Consider the following 20,581-nt stretch of genomic DNA (forward strand, 5'->3'; position numbering starts at 1 on the left):
ATTTAAGTTAGTATTATATTGGCAAAAAAAATTCCCACATCATATTATGTGAAATTATCAAATTGAGAAATACTTGTTTAGATTTTTTTATTTTATTTTTGTTCCGTATTATTAAAATATAAAAATAATTTTAAATATTAATTTATTATTTACTTGATATTTATAAATAAATAAATAATAAATATTAATATTTTAATTATTTATTATTTAAAATTCAATAATTAAATTAATAATATTGATCTTTTATTTATAAATATATGTGAATAAGCGCATAATCTTGTTTTATATAATTAAACATTAGGAAGTCTCAAATTGTAAAATAGTAAAGTTGAAAAAAAAAGTCCAAAATTATACTAGCTGAATAAGAAGTCCTAATTTGATCAATATTTTTGTTCTTTTATACATTATTAAAATCAAATATACTTAAACATTAAGGAAATTGAATAATCTAGAAAAAAAATCTGGAGATTATATCAAATTCAATAAGCCTTAACAAATAAATTGATTTAATTTAGTTCTTATTTTGATTATTACAATTTATCTTGTGATGGAACTAAAGACATTTATTTATTTGAAACAACAATAAATATTACTTCATTGCTCCACTGATCAAATGTTGACTCACTGAAATTAATTTTACATAAATAGTGTAGACTGTTTGTACTAAAAATAGTGTAAGAATGTAGAAGAGAATTGGTTACAAAAAAAGTAAATTAACATTAATGGCTTAATAAGCATAAACAATGGATTATCAAAACTCTAGTACAAACAAAAAATTGTAACAAGAGAACAACTACACAAGCAGTGTTGTCAGATGAAGTGGCAGGCAAGGCGGAGTTGAATCTTCCAATGTTCTATCGAAATTTGAAAGTTTTTTTTTTTCTCTTTTAGGTGGATGTCGTTGAATTCCCACCTGCAACCCAATATTGTTTAACAGCAAACAACACTTTCTCGGGTATGAGAGGCCCATCCTCGTGATCCACCATTTTCGTCTTCCACCTCATGCCTGAAACGAGTCTTTTCACCTTCACTAGCACGTCCATCTGGTCTCGGAATATAACTGTTCCTTCTGGTCTTAATATCCGGTCCATTTCCAACAGTATATCTTCAGCACTACATCTACATCCCATTAACATAGCACAATTAAAACACAAGTAACTCATTTAAGGCCTCCTTTGATATTTCAGATTCATTTTCAAATAACTCACTATCCAATCATAAATCTACTCATCAACTAAAATAACCATTTATACTCAAATAACTAGACACTGGTAACAAAAGCTAACAGAAGTATTTAATAAACTACAGAATCAAGATAAGCTACTTAAAAACTTACTTGTCCTTGTATAAACTGAAAACACCATTAGCATGAATAAGATCATAAGTCCTCGGGTATGTGGAGAAGGCTTCACACCTGAAGAGGAAAGCGAGAGAATGATATGAGAACACGAGTAGAAGACCAAATTAAGGTTTTTAAGTGAGGAGGGGGATGGTGAGACATACCAATCATGATAAATTCCAATTAATCCTCGTTCGAATATAACACCCAAGGTGTCTCTCTCAACCACAGTTGGCATAACATTCATAACCCAATAATTGGGAGAATCAAGTGCAGCAGCAAAACTTCCTAGTCCAGCATTCATGTCCATAATGTTCCTGTACCTACCTGAGTCAATTATTTTATTGATCCTCTTGTAGGCACTGACATGTTTCTTCCATAATTTGAAATCATCTTTATATGAATCAGCAGAGACTCCTGGGACAAAACCACTTGTTATTCTAGAAGGAACATCATAAAGCCTTCCCGGGAATGGATTCAATTCACCGCCAGCAACTTCATCTGAAATACTAGTTTCTGGATAAGGGGTTACACAAGCCTCCATCTTCTTGTACCAGACACTATCTACATTATTTTTGGTGTCACAAAATTTAACTTGAGAAGCCTGGTCTGAGCAATAGTCCTTATTAACCCTTTTCCTCCAGATAGCAATTTCACCCTTCTCGTGTTTCTTTTCCCAGCAGAGTTGTTTGGCGATATCTTCTATCTTTCTCTGCTCCTCCTCAAGCTCCTCTTTAGGACGCTGCCATGCTTCATAATCCTCTTTCCAGTTGATGGGAGGACCCGATAGCACCCAGTATCCACCAGGTCTAAGAACTCTATCAACTTCCATCATATACATTCCCGCTGCAATAATTGTGTAGAACAATAAATTTTACTATTTCTCCAACAAGAACGCAAACAAGAAAACTTAAAAGACAAAAATGATGTATCAAATATAGTATCTGGATGGTTGTTTCTCATTTGGGTCTGGATCCAGATACAAAAGCAAAAAATATTGTGCGAGGATAAATGAAATATAAATAATGTGATTTTACGAGATTGAATTAAAGAACTGCTAGTGCTAGCTGCAACTAGTAGAGAGTAATTTTCCTCACCATTATCACCCCAAGGAATAAGGCATCTTGAACAATGAGCCATGTCGAATGCTCTTGATGGATATGGAAGCTTTATGGTTCCAAGAACACCAATAACAGCAGGCACACCTCTTTCTAATGCAAACTGAACTTGTGCTTCATGTGAGTCTCTTGGTGCAAATGACATTGCTATGACATTTCTTTTGAATAAGTAAGCACCCCAGCTTGCAACCTGAGAATGGAGAACAGTCAGTCATAACCAATGAAAACACATTAATCAAAAACAAGAGTAAACCATCTATACTAACAGTGATGAATGTGAAACAATGCACTGAAAAAATGACCCAATTTGAATCAAATTACCCCACAACCAGTATCCAGAGCAGTTCGCACGAGTCCATTATTTATTGGTATGACCGAAGCAAGTTGATCAATATAAGCATCTGCTCCTTGAGGAAACTGTGTGCCACCACCAGGAAACCTAAATACATTGCCTTCATATTGAATCCAATTTTGAACTGCCTTCTCAACAGTCAAGCTTTTGTAAGGTGCATTTGCATATGGGACATAGTCCCTACTCTTTGGCCATGGAAATGGAGTCACATAACCTTTTGGTGCAGGAATTAAGCAATGAAGGTTCTCTTCAGCAGGAGGACAGTGTCTTTCCCTGTAGTTCATATTTTCACGAGGAAATGTCATAGCACGCATTTGGTCTTGACAAGGCGTATAGTCGATATAGCGATCATCACACGGCTCAAAAGCATCGACCGCCAAATTCGAGTCATCGGCCGTCCCAGCTTCATCCCCATGATGAGTCTCGACATTGAGATTCGAAAGGAAACTACAGTCTGCATTTCTTGTTATCTCCAAAGCTATGCTATCTCCCTTACCAAAACCACTTCTTTGCCATGTACCCAAAAGATAAAAGAAACCACACAGACCAGAAACAATTACTAAAGATAGTATTGTACCCCGGGTCCTGTTATCTCCAGGATTCTCTTTTATTGCCATGATCTACCACTTGCCCTTCAAAAATCAAGATGTATTAAATGGATTAAGTCTGTATAACTCGTTGAATTTCTTAATCAATCCAATATTTAAATCAAATTAAAGGGTAGACTTAGGGGCCGGCCGTTCTAAGAAAGTGAACTTATAAACAAGAAGATTAACAACAACAACAACCTCTCTAGAGCTCTACCCATTGAAGTGAACGAAAAGACGCGCCTTTTCCGCATCAAATATGCAAATACGAGAACAATGAACGTGGAGAAATAGACAGACGATGATACAGAGAGTAACAAACAACATAAGATAGATCTAGAAAGGAATTTCGAGTCTTACAAATCTCAGATCAGCATGAACTGGGATGGATTGGGCTTTTCTTCTTTCTTTTCTGTCTGTATGTGGAAAAGTTCATAGATATTAGAGATTGATGATCCTAATCTCTTCGCCCTGTCTTTTTCTCGACAGTGAATCCGAGGCAATGACACTTTCTCTAAGTTTATTTATTATTAGTTTATTTAGGTTTAATTATAAAACTTTGATCAATATTTTCTTTACAAAATGGAATACAACATAAATTAAGAGAATGTTATTTTAGTTATCTAAAAATAAATAATATGTTGAGCTAAAATTATTTGAAATTAGTTAGAGGTCTTGATCTGAAATTATGGATGACAATGAGTCATTTTGTATGAAATAGTCTTACAATTCTCACTTGTACTATTTTGGGAAAATTTTTTCTTTAGAATCATCAATTTTTAGAGAATTTAAGATAAATCATTTATAGTTTAAAGCATTACAAACAATATTTGTATTTATAATAAATAAAATTATTTTAATTTGAATAATTTATAATGTAAATCTAATAATAAATTAAATACTAACTCAATTAGATCTCATAACTAGTTATAATAATTAAGGTAGTTTAATTGTCACAAGTGATTCTCAAGAAACATAACATTAGGAGTTCAATTCTCACTTAAAAATTGTACATTGTGCCTAATAGATTAGACGCGAAAGATTTAACGTTGATTTTGTATGCAATTTTTAATTCATTATAACAATTATTTTACCATATAAAATATTTAACGTGAACTTTAAATAATAATTTTTTTCATAATTATCTTTTGTATAAATTTAATGGGACATGTGAATGGTTCAAACATACATGATAGAAATATGTTTCATGGTGGGGGTGGTCAGTGGTCCTATGCTAATATGAATGTTGTGTCATGTTAAAGTCATCCTCGTTGGAGAACACATGTTACATATTCGATACTTACAAATATGAAAATAAGAAGAATATTTTAAACTCACGGATAGTTTATCAAAATTCTTGCTAGCTTCCAAATTTAGAAAATAATAATAATACATTTGTTTTAGATATTAAAAAAAATGAATAAATATATGCAAATTTGTCACATTGTAAATATTAATTATAATTTTATCTTTTATTTATAAAGAAGTGATATTGTACATTAAATATAATTCATGCTTAATCCTTAATAAGTATGTGATCAAATCATATAAATATTATTGTATTTTGTATAGTTTTTCATAAAAAATTGTCATCCATGTGTATAAGAATGTCGTCTTCATCCAAAAACTTTTTTTTTAATTCTTATGATAATATATAGGACAGATTTGAGAATATAGGACCAATTTGAGAATGCAAAATCGAATAACTCAATTTAATCAAATATCAATTCATTATTTCTCTTATTTATCATAATTCAATTTAATCAAATAATATTTTATTATTTCTCTTATTTATCGTATCATTCAATTTATTAATAAAATACTAAAATATTCATTATTTATTAAAAATAATTACTTCATCATTATATATTAATATTATTTTATATTCTTTTTTTTTTTTAAAAAAAACTCACATCCTAAAAATCCTCACATGTTGTAATTTTTAAATAACCATAATATTTGAATAGCCTAAATTAAAAAAAAAAAAACAAAAAAAAACCTTGCTCTAAGTAAAATGTCATAAATTCAAAACTTGTCAGGTGCATTTTTAGTCCTAATAGGACACCCTAATCTTTTAAGTAGGTCATTGCTAATACCACATCTAACACTATATCAATGAGTATTTGTATGACAAAGAAATTAATTTATTGTTAAAAGGGTTATTCTTTGATTGGCATCTAACAGCTTTTGTTTACTTTAATTTGTATAATTTTACTATTAATTATACATCTTTCCTTTATTGTTTATATATTTTAATATTCCTTTATTGTTCAAATGAAAATGTGGAATTGGTTTATGAGAGTCACCTAGGAGTGGTGAGAAAATATTTATAAAAAATAATATACATAGTTGAAGAAAATATCAAAACTTCAACTGTATATATTTTTTTATTTTACTATAAATGCATTTTATTGAACTTCTTTACAAACAATTAGATTATTTAACTTTTCAAAGTTTAATGGTTAATTTTATCATTTTAACATAAAATAAGAGTTTTAAAAGGATTTGGTATATAGTGTTTATTATGACATCGGATGTGTCAAAAATGATAATTGAACTTGTCACATTTGGTCTCTTAAGTGCTCTAACGACTTTTATCACTTAAAATATGACAGTGAATTGATTATAAGACATTTTATGTTTTATTAACTAAAATAAATTTGTCCCACTATTGTTAACTTCCTATGTACATACCAAATTAATAGGGCTAATGTGATTTTTTTCTTATATAATTTGTGTAAGCACTTGAACTTTTGTCACAATTCAATTGAGGCTTATAATTTTTCTTATCTATATTTTAACTGAATTTTTTACTTACCTTTAAATTAATTTTATTTAAAGCCTCAACAAAAAAACTCAAAAAATTCATAACAAGTACAATGGAGCGAAGAATGTTAATCCAAGAGATGGATGACTGTTTTATACTTTTTTTTTAAACAAGTCAACATTTTAACTTCTCTCCAAATTATACGTAGAGTCCAACATTTGATAACATTTGACTTATATAGTTTTTTCAGACTAAAATTGTACTTTTTTAAGTTAATTAACTTGAATATTTAGTCATAATTTAGGGAATTATTTATCATTTTTCATACTTCAAATTATTTATACTTACAACAATTTTTTTTAAAAAAAATAACGTCACTCTTGAGTTCTTATACATATTTACTTATTTAAATAAATAAACTATTTATATTCATTTTTATAAGTTAACTTATTTTTATTTATTTAAACAAGTAGCATAGCTATTATTATGATATTATTTGAGATTCGGTCCGAAAAGTTTATTGAGTCTATTGAAAATAGAAATATCAATTATAAATCGTCCCGCGGTTTCGGTTTCAAACCTTAATTGTCTGGTTAGATGCAATTTTTCTCCGATTTGACCGGAGATGGGACAATTCGTTCTATCATATTCCTAATCTCACAATGATTATAACCCAAATAATATAAACACAATTAAATATATTTTATAAAAAATAATTTTATTTATTTATATTAATATAAGTATTTAATATATTACACTATATATAATATTAAAAAAATTATTTATATAATTTTATTAAATAATAGTTTTAAAGAATATAATATAACGATGTTGTTGCATGGGAATACCTCCCGAAACCTAAAGACTAGATGTTAGTAAAAACTAATCCACGAAACAAAATAAGGCTGGAATGATAAACACATTTTCTGCCTCAATCTTCCTATTGTCATCCCTAATTTGGGGAAACCCTTTGTCTATTATTTTTTTTTTCAATAGTTTTTTAATTTTATTTTATGTCATAATTTTTTAATTTGATGGGTTTAACCGATTATTATTTTTATATTTCATGGAAATTTAAAATAAAAACTTATTTTTATTTATTATTATTTGTTAAATTAATTATATATAATAATATTAATATTCTTTTAAATTAATTCTTAATATTATTGAAAACAAGTTTTTAAATTTTCAAATTTTAAGTCAATTTTTAATTTTGACTATTATAAATGTAATTGTATTATTGTGATTTTGTTGAGATTTTATTTATTTATATTTTATGGTCACTAATTTGGATTATAACTTAAATTTATTTGTATAATTAGTTAATTTATTTAATTTATTATTGTGGTTGGTATATATATATATATATATATTAATAAAATTAATTATACCATTTATATAAAATATTTTTTAAATATATAAATATAACTTAAAATAATATCTATATTTTGTGCTAAGAAAATAAACATAATTTTTTTTTCAAATCAAATAAATAATTTATTACTCTTCCACCCATAGACAAACTAATAGACAAATTGAGATGACTAGTTGTTTTAATTATTAATAAAAAAACAATGTATTTACTTTTATTTACAGAAAAGTATGTGAAAAATCCTGTGGTGTCAGTTTCAATTTTTTTTTAATAACAAATTGACTAATAATCCTTAATTTTCAGTTTAACTGAAGTTGACTTCTATATTTATTTTTAAATAATCCTAATAAGTTTAAGTGTTTATTTACAAAGTAATAGGGTAGGCTAAGAGCCTAATTAATTAGACTCCATTCAAATAAAATATTTCTTTTATTTCATCTCCAAAATCATAAATAATATTTTTTAACAAAATAATAAAATTTATCACAAAAGCTTTTTTACTTATTATTTTATTACAACTATCTCACAATAACTTGTGATAATTGTGAAACTAATATATATATATATATATATATATATATATATATATATATATATATATATATATATATATATATATATATATATATATATATATATATATATATATAAATAAATGATTGGATATGAAAATTTGGAAGAAAGAATAAACGAAAAAAATGGCTGTAATTTAATTAATTGAAAAAATAATAATTTATTTTAAATATATAAATATAAATTAAAATAATTTTGTGCTCATAAAAATATAATTTTCAATCAATTTTTTGTCAAATTACAAAAATAATTTGTTATTCGGCCTACCAAACCCATACGACAAACTCATCATACGACAAATTGAGTGATTACTAGTTGTTTTAAATATTATTAAAAAAAATATTTATTTTTATTATTAAACCCATACGACAAACCATATTAATAAAATTAATTATACCATTTATAATAAAAATATTTTTTTAATATATAAATATAACTTAAAATAATATCTATATTTAGTGTTAAAAAATTAAATATAATTTTCAGTCAACTTTTTTTTTGTCAAATCTAAAAAACAATTTATTACCCGGTCTAACATACGATAAAACTCATCATACGACAAATGACAAATTAAGTGATTACTAGTTGTTTTAAATATTATTAAAAAAAATATTTATTTTTATTATTAAACCCATACGACAAACCATATTAATAAAATTAATTATACCATTTATAATAAAAATATTTTTTTAATATATAAATATAACTTAAAATAATATCTATATTTATTGTTAAGAAATTAAATATAATTTTCAGTCAACTTTTCTTTTTCAAATCTAAAAAAAAAATTATTACTTGGTCTAACATACGATAGAATATACGACAAATTGAACTGCTAATGTTTTAATTTTTTATATACTAACATACGATAGAACATACACAAATTTAACTGCGGATGTTTTAATTTTTAATATAAAATAATATTTATTTTTATTTAAAGAAAAGTATGTGAAAAATGTTGTGATGTCTGTTTTAAACTTTTATTTTTTTAATAACCAATTGACTAATGATACAAAATAATATTTATTTTTATTTAAAAAAAAGTATGTGAAAAATGTTGTGTTGTCTGTTTTAAACTTTTATTTATTTTAATAACCAATTGACTAATGATAAGTCACATCTTAATTTTCAGTTTGACTTAAATTGACTTATATATTTATTTTTAAATAATCCTAAATAAGTTTAGTTGTTTATTTACAAAGTAATAGGATAGGTTAAGACTCCATTCAAATAAAATATTTCTTTTATTTATCTTTAAAATCATAAATAATATTTATTTTTTTAACAAAATAATAAAATTTATCATAAAAGTTATTTTTACTTATTATTTTATTACAACTATCTCACAATCACTTGTGATAATTGTGAAACTAAAAAATAAATATATAAATATATATTAATAAAATTAATTATACCATTTATAATAAAAATATTTTTTAAATATAAGTTAAAATAATATCTATATTTTGTTCTCAGAAAATTAATATATTTTTTCAATCAATTTTTTTGTTAAATTGAAAAAACAACTTGTTACTCGGTCTACCATACGACAAATTGAGTGATTACGATTGTTTTAAATATTATTATAATAAAATTTTATTTTTATTAATAAACAAAAAATCCATATTAATTATACCATTTATAATAAAAATATTTTTTAAATATATAAATATAAGTTAAAATAATATCTATATTTTGTGCTTATCAAATAAATATAATTTTCAATCAACTTTTTGTCAAAGGAAAAAACTGGTTACTCGGTCTATCATATGACAAATTGAACAATTACTAATTGTTTTAATTATTAATAAAAAAATTATTTTTATTTAAAGAAAATTATATGAAAAATCTTGTGTTGTCTTTTGTAAACTTTTATTTTTTATTGTTTTTAATAAGATGATACGGTCACACCTTAATCTTCAAGTTCTTATATATTTATTTTTAAATAATCCTAAATAAGTTTAGGTGATTATTGACCAATTAATAGGGTAGGTTAAGACTAAATTCAAATAAAATATTTCTTTTATTTCAACTTCAAAATCATAAATAATATATTTTTTTAATAAAATAATAAAATTTATCATAAAAGTTGTTTTTACTTATTATTTTATTATAACTATTTCACAATCACTTGTGAGAATTGTGAAACTAATATATATATATATATATATATATATATATATATATATATATATATATATATATATATATATATATATATATATATATATATATATTAATAAAATTAATTATACCATTTATTATAAAATATTTTTTAAATATATAAATATAAGTTAAAATAATATCTATATTTTGTGTTTAAAAATGAATAATTTATTTTCAGTCCACCTTTTATCAAATTTAAAAAAAATTGTTACAAATTGATCGATTACTTGTTGTTTTAATTATTATTAAAAAAATTATTTATTTTTATTAATAAACCCATATGACAAACCCATGTTAATTAATCAAATTAATTATACCATTTATAATAAAAATATTTTTAAAAATATATAAATATAAGTTAAAATAATATCTCTATTTTATGCCTAGAAAATAAATATAATTTTCAGTCAACTTTTTGTCAAATCGAAAAACCAAATTATTACTTGGTCTACCATACTACAACTATACGAGAAATTGAGCCATTACTAATTGTTTTAATTATTAATAAAAAATATTTATTTTTATTTAAAGAAAAGTATGTGAAAAATCTGTTTTAAACTTTTATTTTTTATTTTTTAATTTTATTAATAACCAATTGACTAAAGATACGGTCACTCCTGTTGACTTAAGTTGACTTGTGATGTTTATTGACAAATTAATAGGGTAGGTTATCACTCAATTCAAATAAGCATATTTCTTTTATTCCATCTTCAAGACCATAAATAATATTTAGTTTTTTAATAAAATAATAAAGTTTATCATAAAAGTTTTTTTACTTATTATTTTATTACTATATATCTCACAATTACTTGTGATACTAAAAAGTAAAAATAATTTTATTTAATAAAAAAAATATATATTTGAATTTGATATAAAAACAATTAGGTGAAAAGTAAATAAAAAATAATCTTTAATATATTTTAGATCATTTTATATAAAAAATTTATCAATTTTTATACCAAGTTATTTTTAAAAAAAATGAAAAAAAAATACAAACCATATATATAAGCTCAATAATATCTTATCATAATTAATTATTATTTTTAAAAATATTTTGATTATAAAATATATAGTGGTTCCTATAAACTTATGAACATTAATTCTTACATTTTACATATATTTTCATTTTAAAATTGTATTTTCAATAATAATCTATCAATTATAAAAGACTTTGACTATCAAGATAAATAGGTTGACTTACTTTTCATGATTTAAAATATTCAAGAGAACAAAATCTGTTATGAATATTATTTAAAAAATATATAAAGATAAGTATGAGAGTATAAAAAAGTCAAATATTAGATTAAATAAAAAAATAACAATTTCCCTTTAATTAATATGTAATGAAAATCACCTGAAAACCTTGAGAGATTCACAAATCCCATCATTTTCAACTCTTTAGAGATAGTCTTCAACAACTTTGCATTTTCTAAAATTTAAACTTTTAAAAATTGTATATAAGTTTTTTTAATATTTCTGTAGTAATCTATATGAGATTCTGTCTGACATATGCTATTAACAGTGTGTTTTGACCTAGCTATCTATTAGAAATATTTTGAATTACAACATCATCTAATTAATTATTAGCAAAAATAAGTAATTAAATGACATTCACATTGATTTGCTTGCTACATGCATATATACAGCTAATAAGGATTAGTTTGGTTAAAAAAAAAAACAAATAATAGAGTCATTAAATTTTCTATATAAAACCAATTATTAACATAGGAATAAGCTAGCTTGTGGCTCAGTTAAGATGTAATCAAACAAGTCATAAAATAGTCAAGACCTTGTTTGATCTTGGATTAAATTGTGTATTAATATATATCAAATATATATAGTTAGAAAAACTAATTGAAGGGCGAACAAAGACAAAAACATATTTCACAATTCACATTATAAAATAATAATATTTAGTAAGAAATGACTTATTTAATGTAGTCAAAATAGTATAGAATAATGTTAGGTTACTTTAAATAATATATTCCAGGTTTAAAGAATAAAAAAATAATATTTTAATATGTATGATGAAAGCTTTTTTACTTTTGGATATGTAACTTGTGAAGACTTGTGTTGATTTTCCATAGTTATTCTCTCTCTTCTATCATCCTAATTAAGAATATAGCTGACTTTTTAAATATTTAGTAAAAGATATTTGTCTCATTGTTGTATTCTTTTTGACTTTCTTGGCTTAACAAAAAAATAAAATAAAAAAATCTCATATATATATATATATATGGACAATGGCACATTAACCTTGGATTTGTGTTTTCTTCTTGTGTTCTTCTTAATTAGTAGAGAGAGAGAGAAAGAGGAGAGAGAGAAATGGGAAGGGTTCCATGCTGCAGTGATAATCTAGGGTTGAAGAAAGGGCCATGGACTCCAGAAGAGGATATCATACTTGTTTCATACATTCAACAAAATGGTCCTTCTAACTGGAGGGCTGTTCCTACTAATACTGGTAATTATTATAACCTACCTAATTTTATTTATTACAAGCTTCTTCTCTTCTCTTTCTCTTTCTCTTTCTCTTTCTTCTTTATTATGATCGAGAATACATATCATGATGCAGCTACCTCATTTACTGCATCATTCATTTATATCTCTTCTGCTTCAATTTTCTATATATACATTTATATGATACAGTTTTGTTTTTGTTTTTAGGGTTGCCGAGATGCAGCAAGAGTTGCAGACTGAGATGGACTAATTATCTGAGGCCCGGGATCAAGAGGGGAAACTTCAATGAGCGTGAGGAGAACATGATCATTCACCTTCAAGCTCTTCTTGGCAACAGGTTTTTTCTTTTCTTTTCTTTTTTGATCCTTCATAAATCCTAAAAACAAAACATGTTTTGTCTCCTTGTCTCTTTCTCTCTCTTCCATGCTTGGTTTCAAGATGGAGATTGATGCATCTCTCTATCTTATCATGAAAAGTTGCTTGAGAAGTTAGAAATACGGCTTTTACCTGTGGGATCTAATGTCTTTAGTAGATAATTAAAAACATTTTTTTGTTTGTTTTAGGATAAATTAGTAACTTTATTCTGAAAATGATAGCTAGCTTGATTAAATCGAGGTGTCCAAAGAAGGGCATTATTAAGATAATTGATAGATATGGAATGTTTTTCCTTTGGGTTTGGTTTGGTTTTATATCTTGTTTGATTGAATAAATTCTTAATTTATACCTAAGAAAATTGTGGATCAATGAGAGATAGGGTTTTATTCTAACAAAATTAAAGAAATGAATTTATTTGACTATAGTTAGCTAGATAATCTAGGGTTTCATCTTGAAATCATTTTTTGTTTAATTATTTTCACCCATATATTGGATTGTATATAGCTTAGCTAGGGTTTCATCTTTAAATCTTGTTTGTTTTGTGTATATATAGATGGGCTGCAATAGCTTCTTACCTCCCTCAGAGGACTGACAATGACATTAAGAATTTCTGGAATACCCACTTAAAGAAGAAGGTATTTGAAGGTGAACAAGGGTCATCATCCTCCATACGAAACAATACCAAAGGCCAATGGGAGAAGAAGCTCCAAACTGATATGCAAACAGCCAAACAAGCCTTCTGTGATGCATTATCTCCACCACCATTCCCATCTCCATCATCATCATCATCATCTAAACAAGCCTTATCTCCAGTACCTCCATTTGCTTCTCCATCTGATCCATCATCATCTAAACAAGCCTTATCCCCAGTACCTCCATTTGCTTCTCCATCTGATCCATCATCATCTAAACAAGCCTTATCTCCAGTACCTTCATTTGCTTCGCCATCTGTTCCATCATCATCATCCAAACAAGCCTCTCCACCTCCATTTGCCTCTCCATCTGATCCATCATCATCCAAACAAGCCCCTCCACCTCCATTTCCATCTGATCCATCATCATCAACCAAACAAGCCTATATATCTCTATCAACAATATCCCCACCTCCATCAGATCCTTCATCATCCAAACAAGCAGCCTTCTCTCCATCTCCCCCACAGCCACCAATGTACCCTGCGAATACTGAAAACATCGCTAGATTGCTTCCGGCGTTCATAGAAAAAGTTGAAGCAGCGAAATCAGTAAGAGGGGCAAGCTCAGAAACAACCCGAAGCTCATTGGTTATGAATCTAACAAAACCTAGTACTGATCAGGGTTTTGACATTTTCAACAACTCATTGCTGTCTGTTTTGAACAACTATAATAACTCTTTGAACAGATCAAGCCCTGATGATGGGTCTTCGGTGGCTGAACAGAAATATCCAAAGGCAGTTGGAAAATGTGATGAAGCTGAACCAGCACCCCCTTTAAGCCTTCTGGAGCAATGGTTGTTTGATGATAATGCTCAAGTACTAGGTGGTGATGATGATGATGACATATTGAAGACCATAAACTTTGGCGACACTAAAGGCTTCTTCTGATCTATTATTTTCTCAAGGCTAAATATCGAAACTCTTCTTTTTTTGGTTGAAAATGGTTTTGAGACTAGTTTGATTTTATATCAAAAGTTAGCTCAAACTCAAGTTCAACCGCTTTTAATTTGAAATCAATAATAGTACTCTCTTTTTTTTATTATATTTGTAAACTGCTGTGGGATTACAATTTGACTTCAGTTATTTTGATAAACTTGATTTGGATTTTATTATATTTTTCTTTTAATTTAATGTCCTATTGATTTAATTTGTTTTGATTATAGTTCACAACATGATTAATTGATTTCAATGTTTCATTAGGGTTTATATAACCTTTTTTTTTATCAGGGATAGATCATGGTTTCCATGTAAGGTTGAGTTTTAAAAATATTTGGGTGTTTTGAAATATTTTTTAGAAAATTATAGTAGTATTTTTTTTCTTGCCTATTTTAAAGATTTTTTAAAAAATATATAATTCATTATATTAAAAAAAACTTAGTAAATTAGAGGTTATGACTTATGTTTATACATGTTTATTTATTTTTGGGGTAGGCTTCAGCCAACCTAAACTAGTTTAATGTATATCCACCCTTACTTTCTACAAATAAAAATATTTACAAAGTTTTTTTTTTTTGGGATAATGTTTAGGATTTATATAACTTTTGCATAATGAGATAAAGATCAATGAAAAAACCTTATATTTATTTTTTGCCAGGATAGATCATGGTTTCCAAGTAAGGGTGTTTTTTTTTCATTTTTTTTCCCTATTCTTAAGATTTATAAAAAAATATATAGTTCATTAAATTAAAAAACTTAGAAAACTAGCTAGGAGTTATGACTTATATATATATATATATATATATATTATTTTTCTGAAAAGCCTACCTCAATCCTAATGTAGATTTGTCATTAATGCTTTTTACAAATAAAATTATTTATGTTGTTTGATTTTCAAGGTTAAATATCATATGCGTATTGATAATGTTTCCTTTTAAAAAAAATGAAATATTAGAATTTAATTCATTACAATGGAGTTAATGTGAAACTTGTAACTTTTAAAAAATAAAACTAGATACATATTATGACAAAATATAACATAACTTACCTATTAAGAAAGAAAGAAAACAAATCAAAGATGCATAGTACTATCAATGAAAAAAATTAACATTACAAAGTCTGAACACTATTCAACAATCTCTTTCAATTTACACCTAAACTAAAACTCAAAAATGAGTTTATCCACATTTTCCCTCACATAAAAACGAAAATTTAAGTATATACTGTTTACATACTCAATTATTTTTTAAAACAAAATGGTCTTCTAACTTTATTATTAGGCTAATTTTATATATTTAACATTCTATATAATTATTGACATATTTTTATGTTTTATTTTTTTTAATATTTTTTAAAATATTATAAATTTATAATAATGATGAATACTAATAAAAAAACTAAAAAATAATAAAATAATTTTTAATAATATTTGTTTTGATAAAAAAAAATTATTTGTACAGTGTAATTGAGTTTATTTAATGAAGTTTAATTTATTTATTTTTAATAATCTTTGATTTGATATAATTTTATTATTCGTGTAGTATAATTTGTATTTGTTTATTTAATGATGTTTAATTTATTTTTGTATGCGTATAAATTATTAGTTTATAATTAATTTTATTATATTTTTTTCTATTGGGTGTAATTTTGAAAAATATTAAGGTTAATTTATAAAGTTGATAAATATATAAATAGTATTGTAAAATTTTGTATAAAAAGGAATATTTCAAAAATATTCTTTTGAGTTTGAAAATGAGTTTTGGGTTGTACATTAATTACTGGGACACTTACTACATTTTTAGTTTGAGAATGAGTTTTTGAATTGTAAAGGTCTTAGACAGTCTCCAAAATTTCCATGGTTTATCCAACAAAAGACTATTTTATATTTATTTCAGTAATGGATATATTTTAATATTTAAAAACTGAGTTTAAAGTTATAGGTTTAATTTTATTTTTGTATATAAATTATTTATATATTAGTTTTTATATAATCTTTTCATATATTTATATAATTTTATATATTAATTTTATTAATATATATATATTTAATTATTTCAAGATAAAAATAGTCGATTTTAAGATTTTTAATTAAATATAACAAAAAAATTAGGGTTTAATTTTTAAATTTATAAATATGTATATCGTATTGAAAATGTTAAGAAGTTGGTAAGAAAAGAAATATTCTGAGAATATTTTTTGAGTTTAAAAATGAATTTTTGGGTTAAAGATAAATTATTGTTCGATGTGACGTTTACTGTATTTAAGGTGTGAGAATGAGATTAAGGTGATAGCTTTAGACTATTTCCAACCGAAAAACTCATTTTCAAACTCATTTTGGTGTAAATGTCACATCAAACAGTAAATCTTCTCCAACCTAAAAACTCATTCTCAAACCCAAAAAAATATTCTTATAATATTCTTCATTACATCAACTTTTATAACTTTTTAATATCACCTCATATATTTTACAATATTATAAATTACACCACAATATTTTAATATCACCCTATTATTTTAAATTTAATTATAAATAAATTATTAAAAATTTAAAAATTACAATACACCAACTAAATAAAAATTTATTTTTCACTATTATGATGTTTTTGAACATTATTATAATATTTGAACATTATTATAATTTTTGAATGTTATTATAAATTTTTTAATATTATTATAATTTTTTTAAATATTATTATAAATTTATGTTATACAAAAAATATTATATAAATGAATTAAATTATATAAATAAATTAAAATAATAAATTATATAAATAAGTTTAATGTATAAAATGGACCTAAATTAAGTTTAGGGATTAAATTTAAAAAATAGAAAAAGTTTTGAGTTTATAAATTTGCAGGATAGGGAAAATGAGGGAAACCCATTTTGGGTTTGGATATTGGTAACGGTTTGAGTGAAAAAGGGGTTTTGGGTATGAGTTTGGTGTTAGGTTGGAGTTGCTCTTACACATTAACTTGATAATAATTTATTATATTTTGCGTCGTTCTTAAATCTAATTATGCATATAACGGATGATTTGTTTTCCTTTTCAATCAAAATATAGTTTTGGACCTCTTATCTAAAATGGAGAAAAGTAAAAAAAAAAAAATATATATCCACGGATGAAACTTGCAAAATGTAAATGGTTGGAACACATTGAGCTTTATTTGAGACATCTTGTTCAAAAAGAACAAATATATTATCACTTCAAATTTAGTGATGATGTGTCAATTTTTTGCTTGATAAAAAAAACCTAAATGTAACAAGCTTCCTTGATCTGCTTTATATACTAAAATGAATCGCCATGGGATGACGAGTCAAAAATTAGATTTACAAGAGCTTAATTAATCTTAATATAAGAAAAAATGTTTAAATTAGAATTAAAGGGGCATGATTTTAGTGTAGAAAGTTATTTCATACAAATATGGAGAGAATCCGAGGCAAGGTAAAAGATATATTTCTTAATTTAATTAAAATAGGACATTTTGATTTGTTATAAATGTAATTGACAATGTTTAAATTGTTCAACGAAATTTTGGTTTTAATTTCCATAAAAATTATTGGCTTCCAAGAGATGGGGGCAATTCCTTTTCTCCTCATATTTTAAACATTTTTTCTCATTATACTTATATATATTTTATTTTTGAAATATCCATTTTCACCTTTCAAATCATTAATTAACCTATTAATTACCCATATTTTACATTAAACTCGCTAATTACTTTATTTTATAAATATAAAAATATATAATTATAATTAATACTACCTATATTAAATAAAATATATTATATAAATATTAAAATATAATATATTACATAAATATTAAAATAACACATATATTTTATTTTTACTTAATTTTATAAATATAATATATATAATTAAAATTAATCATTTTAAATTAAATAATTCCAATAAATATTATAAACTAAAATAAAATATTATATAAATTACATAAATCTTTAATATTATATATTAAATTAAAATATATTATATTATATAATATTAAAATAACACATTTATTACATAAATATTAAAATAACACATATATTTTATTTTTACTTGATTTTATTAATATAAAATATATAATTAAAACTAAATATACTAAAATAAATAATTTAAATAAATATTATAAACTAAAATAAAAATATAACATATAACTTAAATAAAATAAAATAAACTAAACCTTAAAATAATGGTAAGATTTAGTTTATTTTAAGATTTATATATTTATAAAAGTTTCTAGTAAAAATTAAGCATTTTTTTTTTTTATATTTATAAAAGTTTCTAGTAAAAATTACCTTAAAATAAAATAAATTACATAAATTTTAAAATATATAAATATTTTAAGATTTATGTAGAATGTATTTATTATTTTATTATTTATATAATATATGAGTTATTTTAATGTTTATATAATAAATATATTTTATTTTAATATATAATATTAAACATTCATTTAATTTATAATATTTTATTTTAATTTATAATATTAATTTGAATTATTTAATTTATACTATTTTATTTTAATTATATATATTATAATTATAAAATTAAATAAAAATAAAATATATGTGTTATTTTAATATTTATGTAATATATTTTATTTTAATATTTATATAATATAATATAATATAATATATTTTATTAAAATATATAATATTATAGGTTTATATAATGTATTTTATTTTAGTATATAATATTTTATTTTAGTTTATAATATTTTTGTGAATTAATTAATTTTGAATATTTAATTTAATTTCATATAATATATTTATAAATTTAAGTAAAAATAAAATATATGTGTTATTTTAATATTTATGTAATATATTTTGTTTTAATATTTATATAATTTGATTTAATATATGTATTATTAATTTTAATTATATATATTTATGTTTATAAAATAAGGTAATTAATAGGTTAATTAATGATTTTGAGAGAAATTTCATATTTTAGGAATGAAAATGAAATGTTAAGTATAAAAATAAATTTCTTTTTTGAAGGAGGTTATAAGGTTTAGGGTAGAGGTGTAAACGAGCCGAACCGAGCTCGAACTATCCTTGGCTCGAGTTCGGCTCAATCGAGCTTTTAATATTAAGCTCGAATTCGACTCGATCATATAACCATTGGCTCGAGTTCGACTTGATAGACTCGAATTTAAATATATTTATATATTAATTTCTTATATTAAATAAAATATAGATCGCCATTCTAAGTTCACCACATAAATATTTCATATCTTTAGTTACATGTTAACAAAAAAAAAAAAAATCTTTCCAAACTTTTGAAGTTTTTTTTTCCTTTTTTTTTTATTTGGAACCCCTCATCCTCTTTTTATTCGTCATTTTCTTTTGTTTGTTGTTGGTTTTAGTTAAAAAAATACCTCGTTACTTTTAACATCAATATTTATATTAATTGAAATTGATATCTCTTCTATAGACATATATTAATCTGATTAAGAAATAAATAAATAAAATCAAAACAAACACAATGAGTTATGTCAACAACTATTATATAGATTTAGTGTTTAAAGAGAGCAATAACTGAACAAGATTTAGGGTTTTACCGGAACAAGATTTAGGGTTTCGAAACGATATCTAAGTTTGTTGAAGAAATTTAAATGGGTAGTCTCTCGAGTCTTTTTGTAAAATAATTTTGAAAAATAAAATACTTTATAATAAAATAAAAATACTTTTATATCTTATAAAATATAATATATTGAGATTACATATATTAAATAATATTGCAATATAATTATATTTTTTTTTATTTGATTTTCAAAAATTATATTTCTGTAATTAAATTAATATCAATATATTTATTTCCTTATAAGTATTATATAATATATA

General features: G+C 23.8%; 2 protein-coding genes across 3 annotated transcripts; one reads left to right on the forward strand and one right to left on the reverse strand.

Moving 5' to 3' along the window:
- Window positions 1-605: 605 nt before the first annotated feature.
- Window positions 606-3,900, reverse strand: LOC124914849 (probable methyltransferase PMT2). 2 transcript variants are annotated; one of them, XM_047455463.1, is made up of 6 exons: window positions 3,757-3,900; window positions 2,779-3,441; window positions 2,437-2,647; window positions 1,504-2,185; window positions 1,337-1,414; window positions 606-1,119 (listed from the first exon to the last, which is right to left on the reverse strand). In XM_047455463.1, exons 2-6 carry the CDS (start codon window positions 3,424-3,426, stop codon window positions 888-890), a joined length of 1,851 nt encoding a protein of 616 aa, XP_047311419.1. In that variant the 5' UTR covers window positions 3,427-3,441; window positions 3,757-3,900; the 3' UTR covers window positions 606-887. The 2 variants fall into 2 exon arrangements, with proteins under 2 accessions (XP_047311419.1, XP_047311420.1); XM_047455464.1 differs by lacking the exon at window positions 3,757-3,900 and adding an exon at window positions 3,598-3,632.
- An 8,651-nt stretch (window positions 3,901-12,551) lies between these two features.
- On the forward strand, window positions 12,552-14,906 carry LOC124915197 (myb-related protein 306-like). Its single transcript, XM_047455869.1, has 3 exons — window positions 12,552-12,735; window positions 12,939-13,068; window positions 13,660-14,906. Exons 1-3 carry the CDS (start codon window positions 12,600-12,602, stop codon window positions 14,684-14,686), a joined length of 1,293 nt encoding a protein of 430 aa, XP_047311825.1. The 5' UTR covers window positions 12,552-12,599; the 3' UTR covers window positions 14,687-14,906.
- Window positions 14,907-20,581: the final 5,675 nt, after the last annotated feature.

The sequence above is a fragment of the Impatiens glandulifera genome, chromosome 9, assembly GCF_907164915.1.
Source record: "Impatiens glandulifera chromosome 9, dImpGla2.1, whole genome shotgun sequence".
In the NCBI taxonomy this organism is placed as follows: Eukaryota; Viridiplantae; Streptophyta; class Magnoliopsida; order Ericales; family Balsaminaceae; genus Impatiens; species Impatiens glandulifera.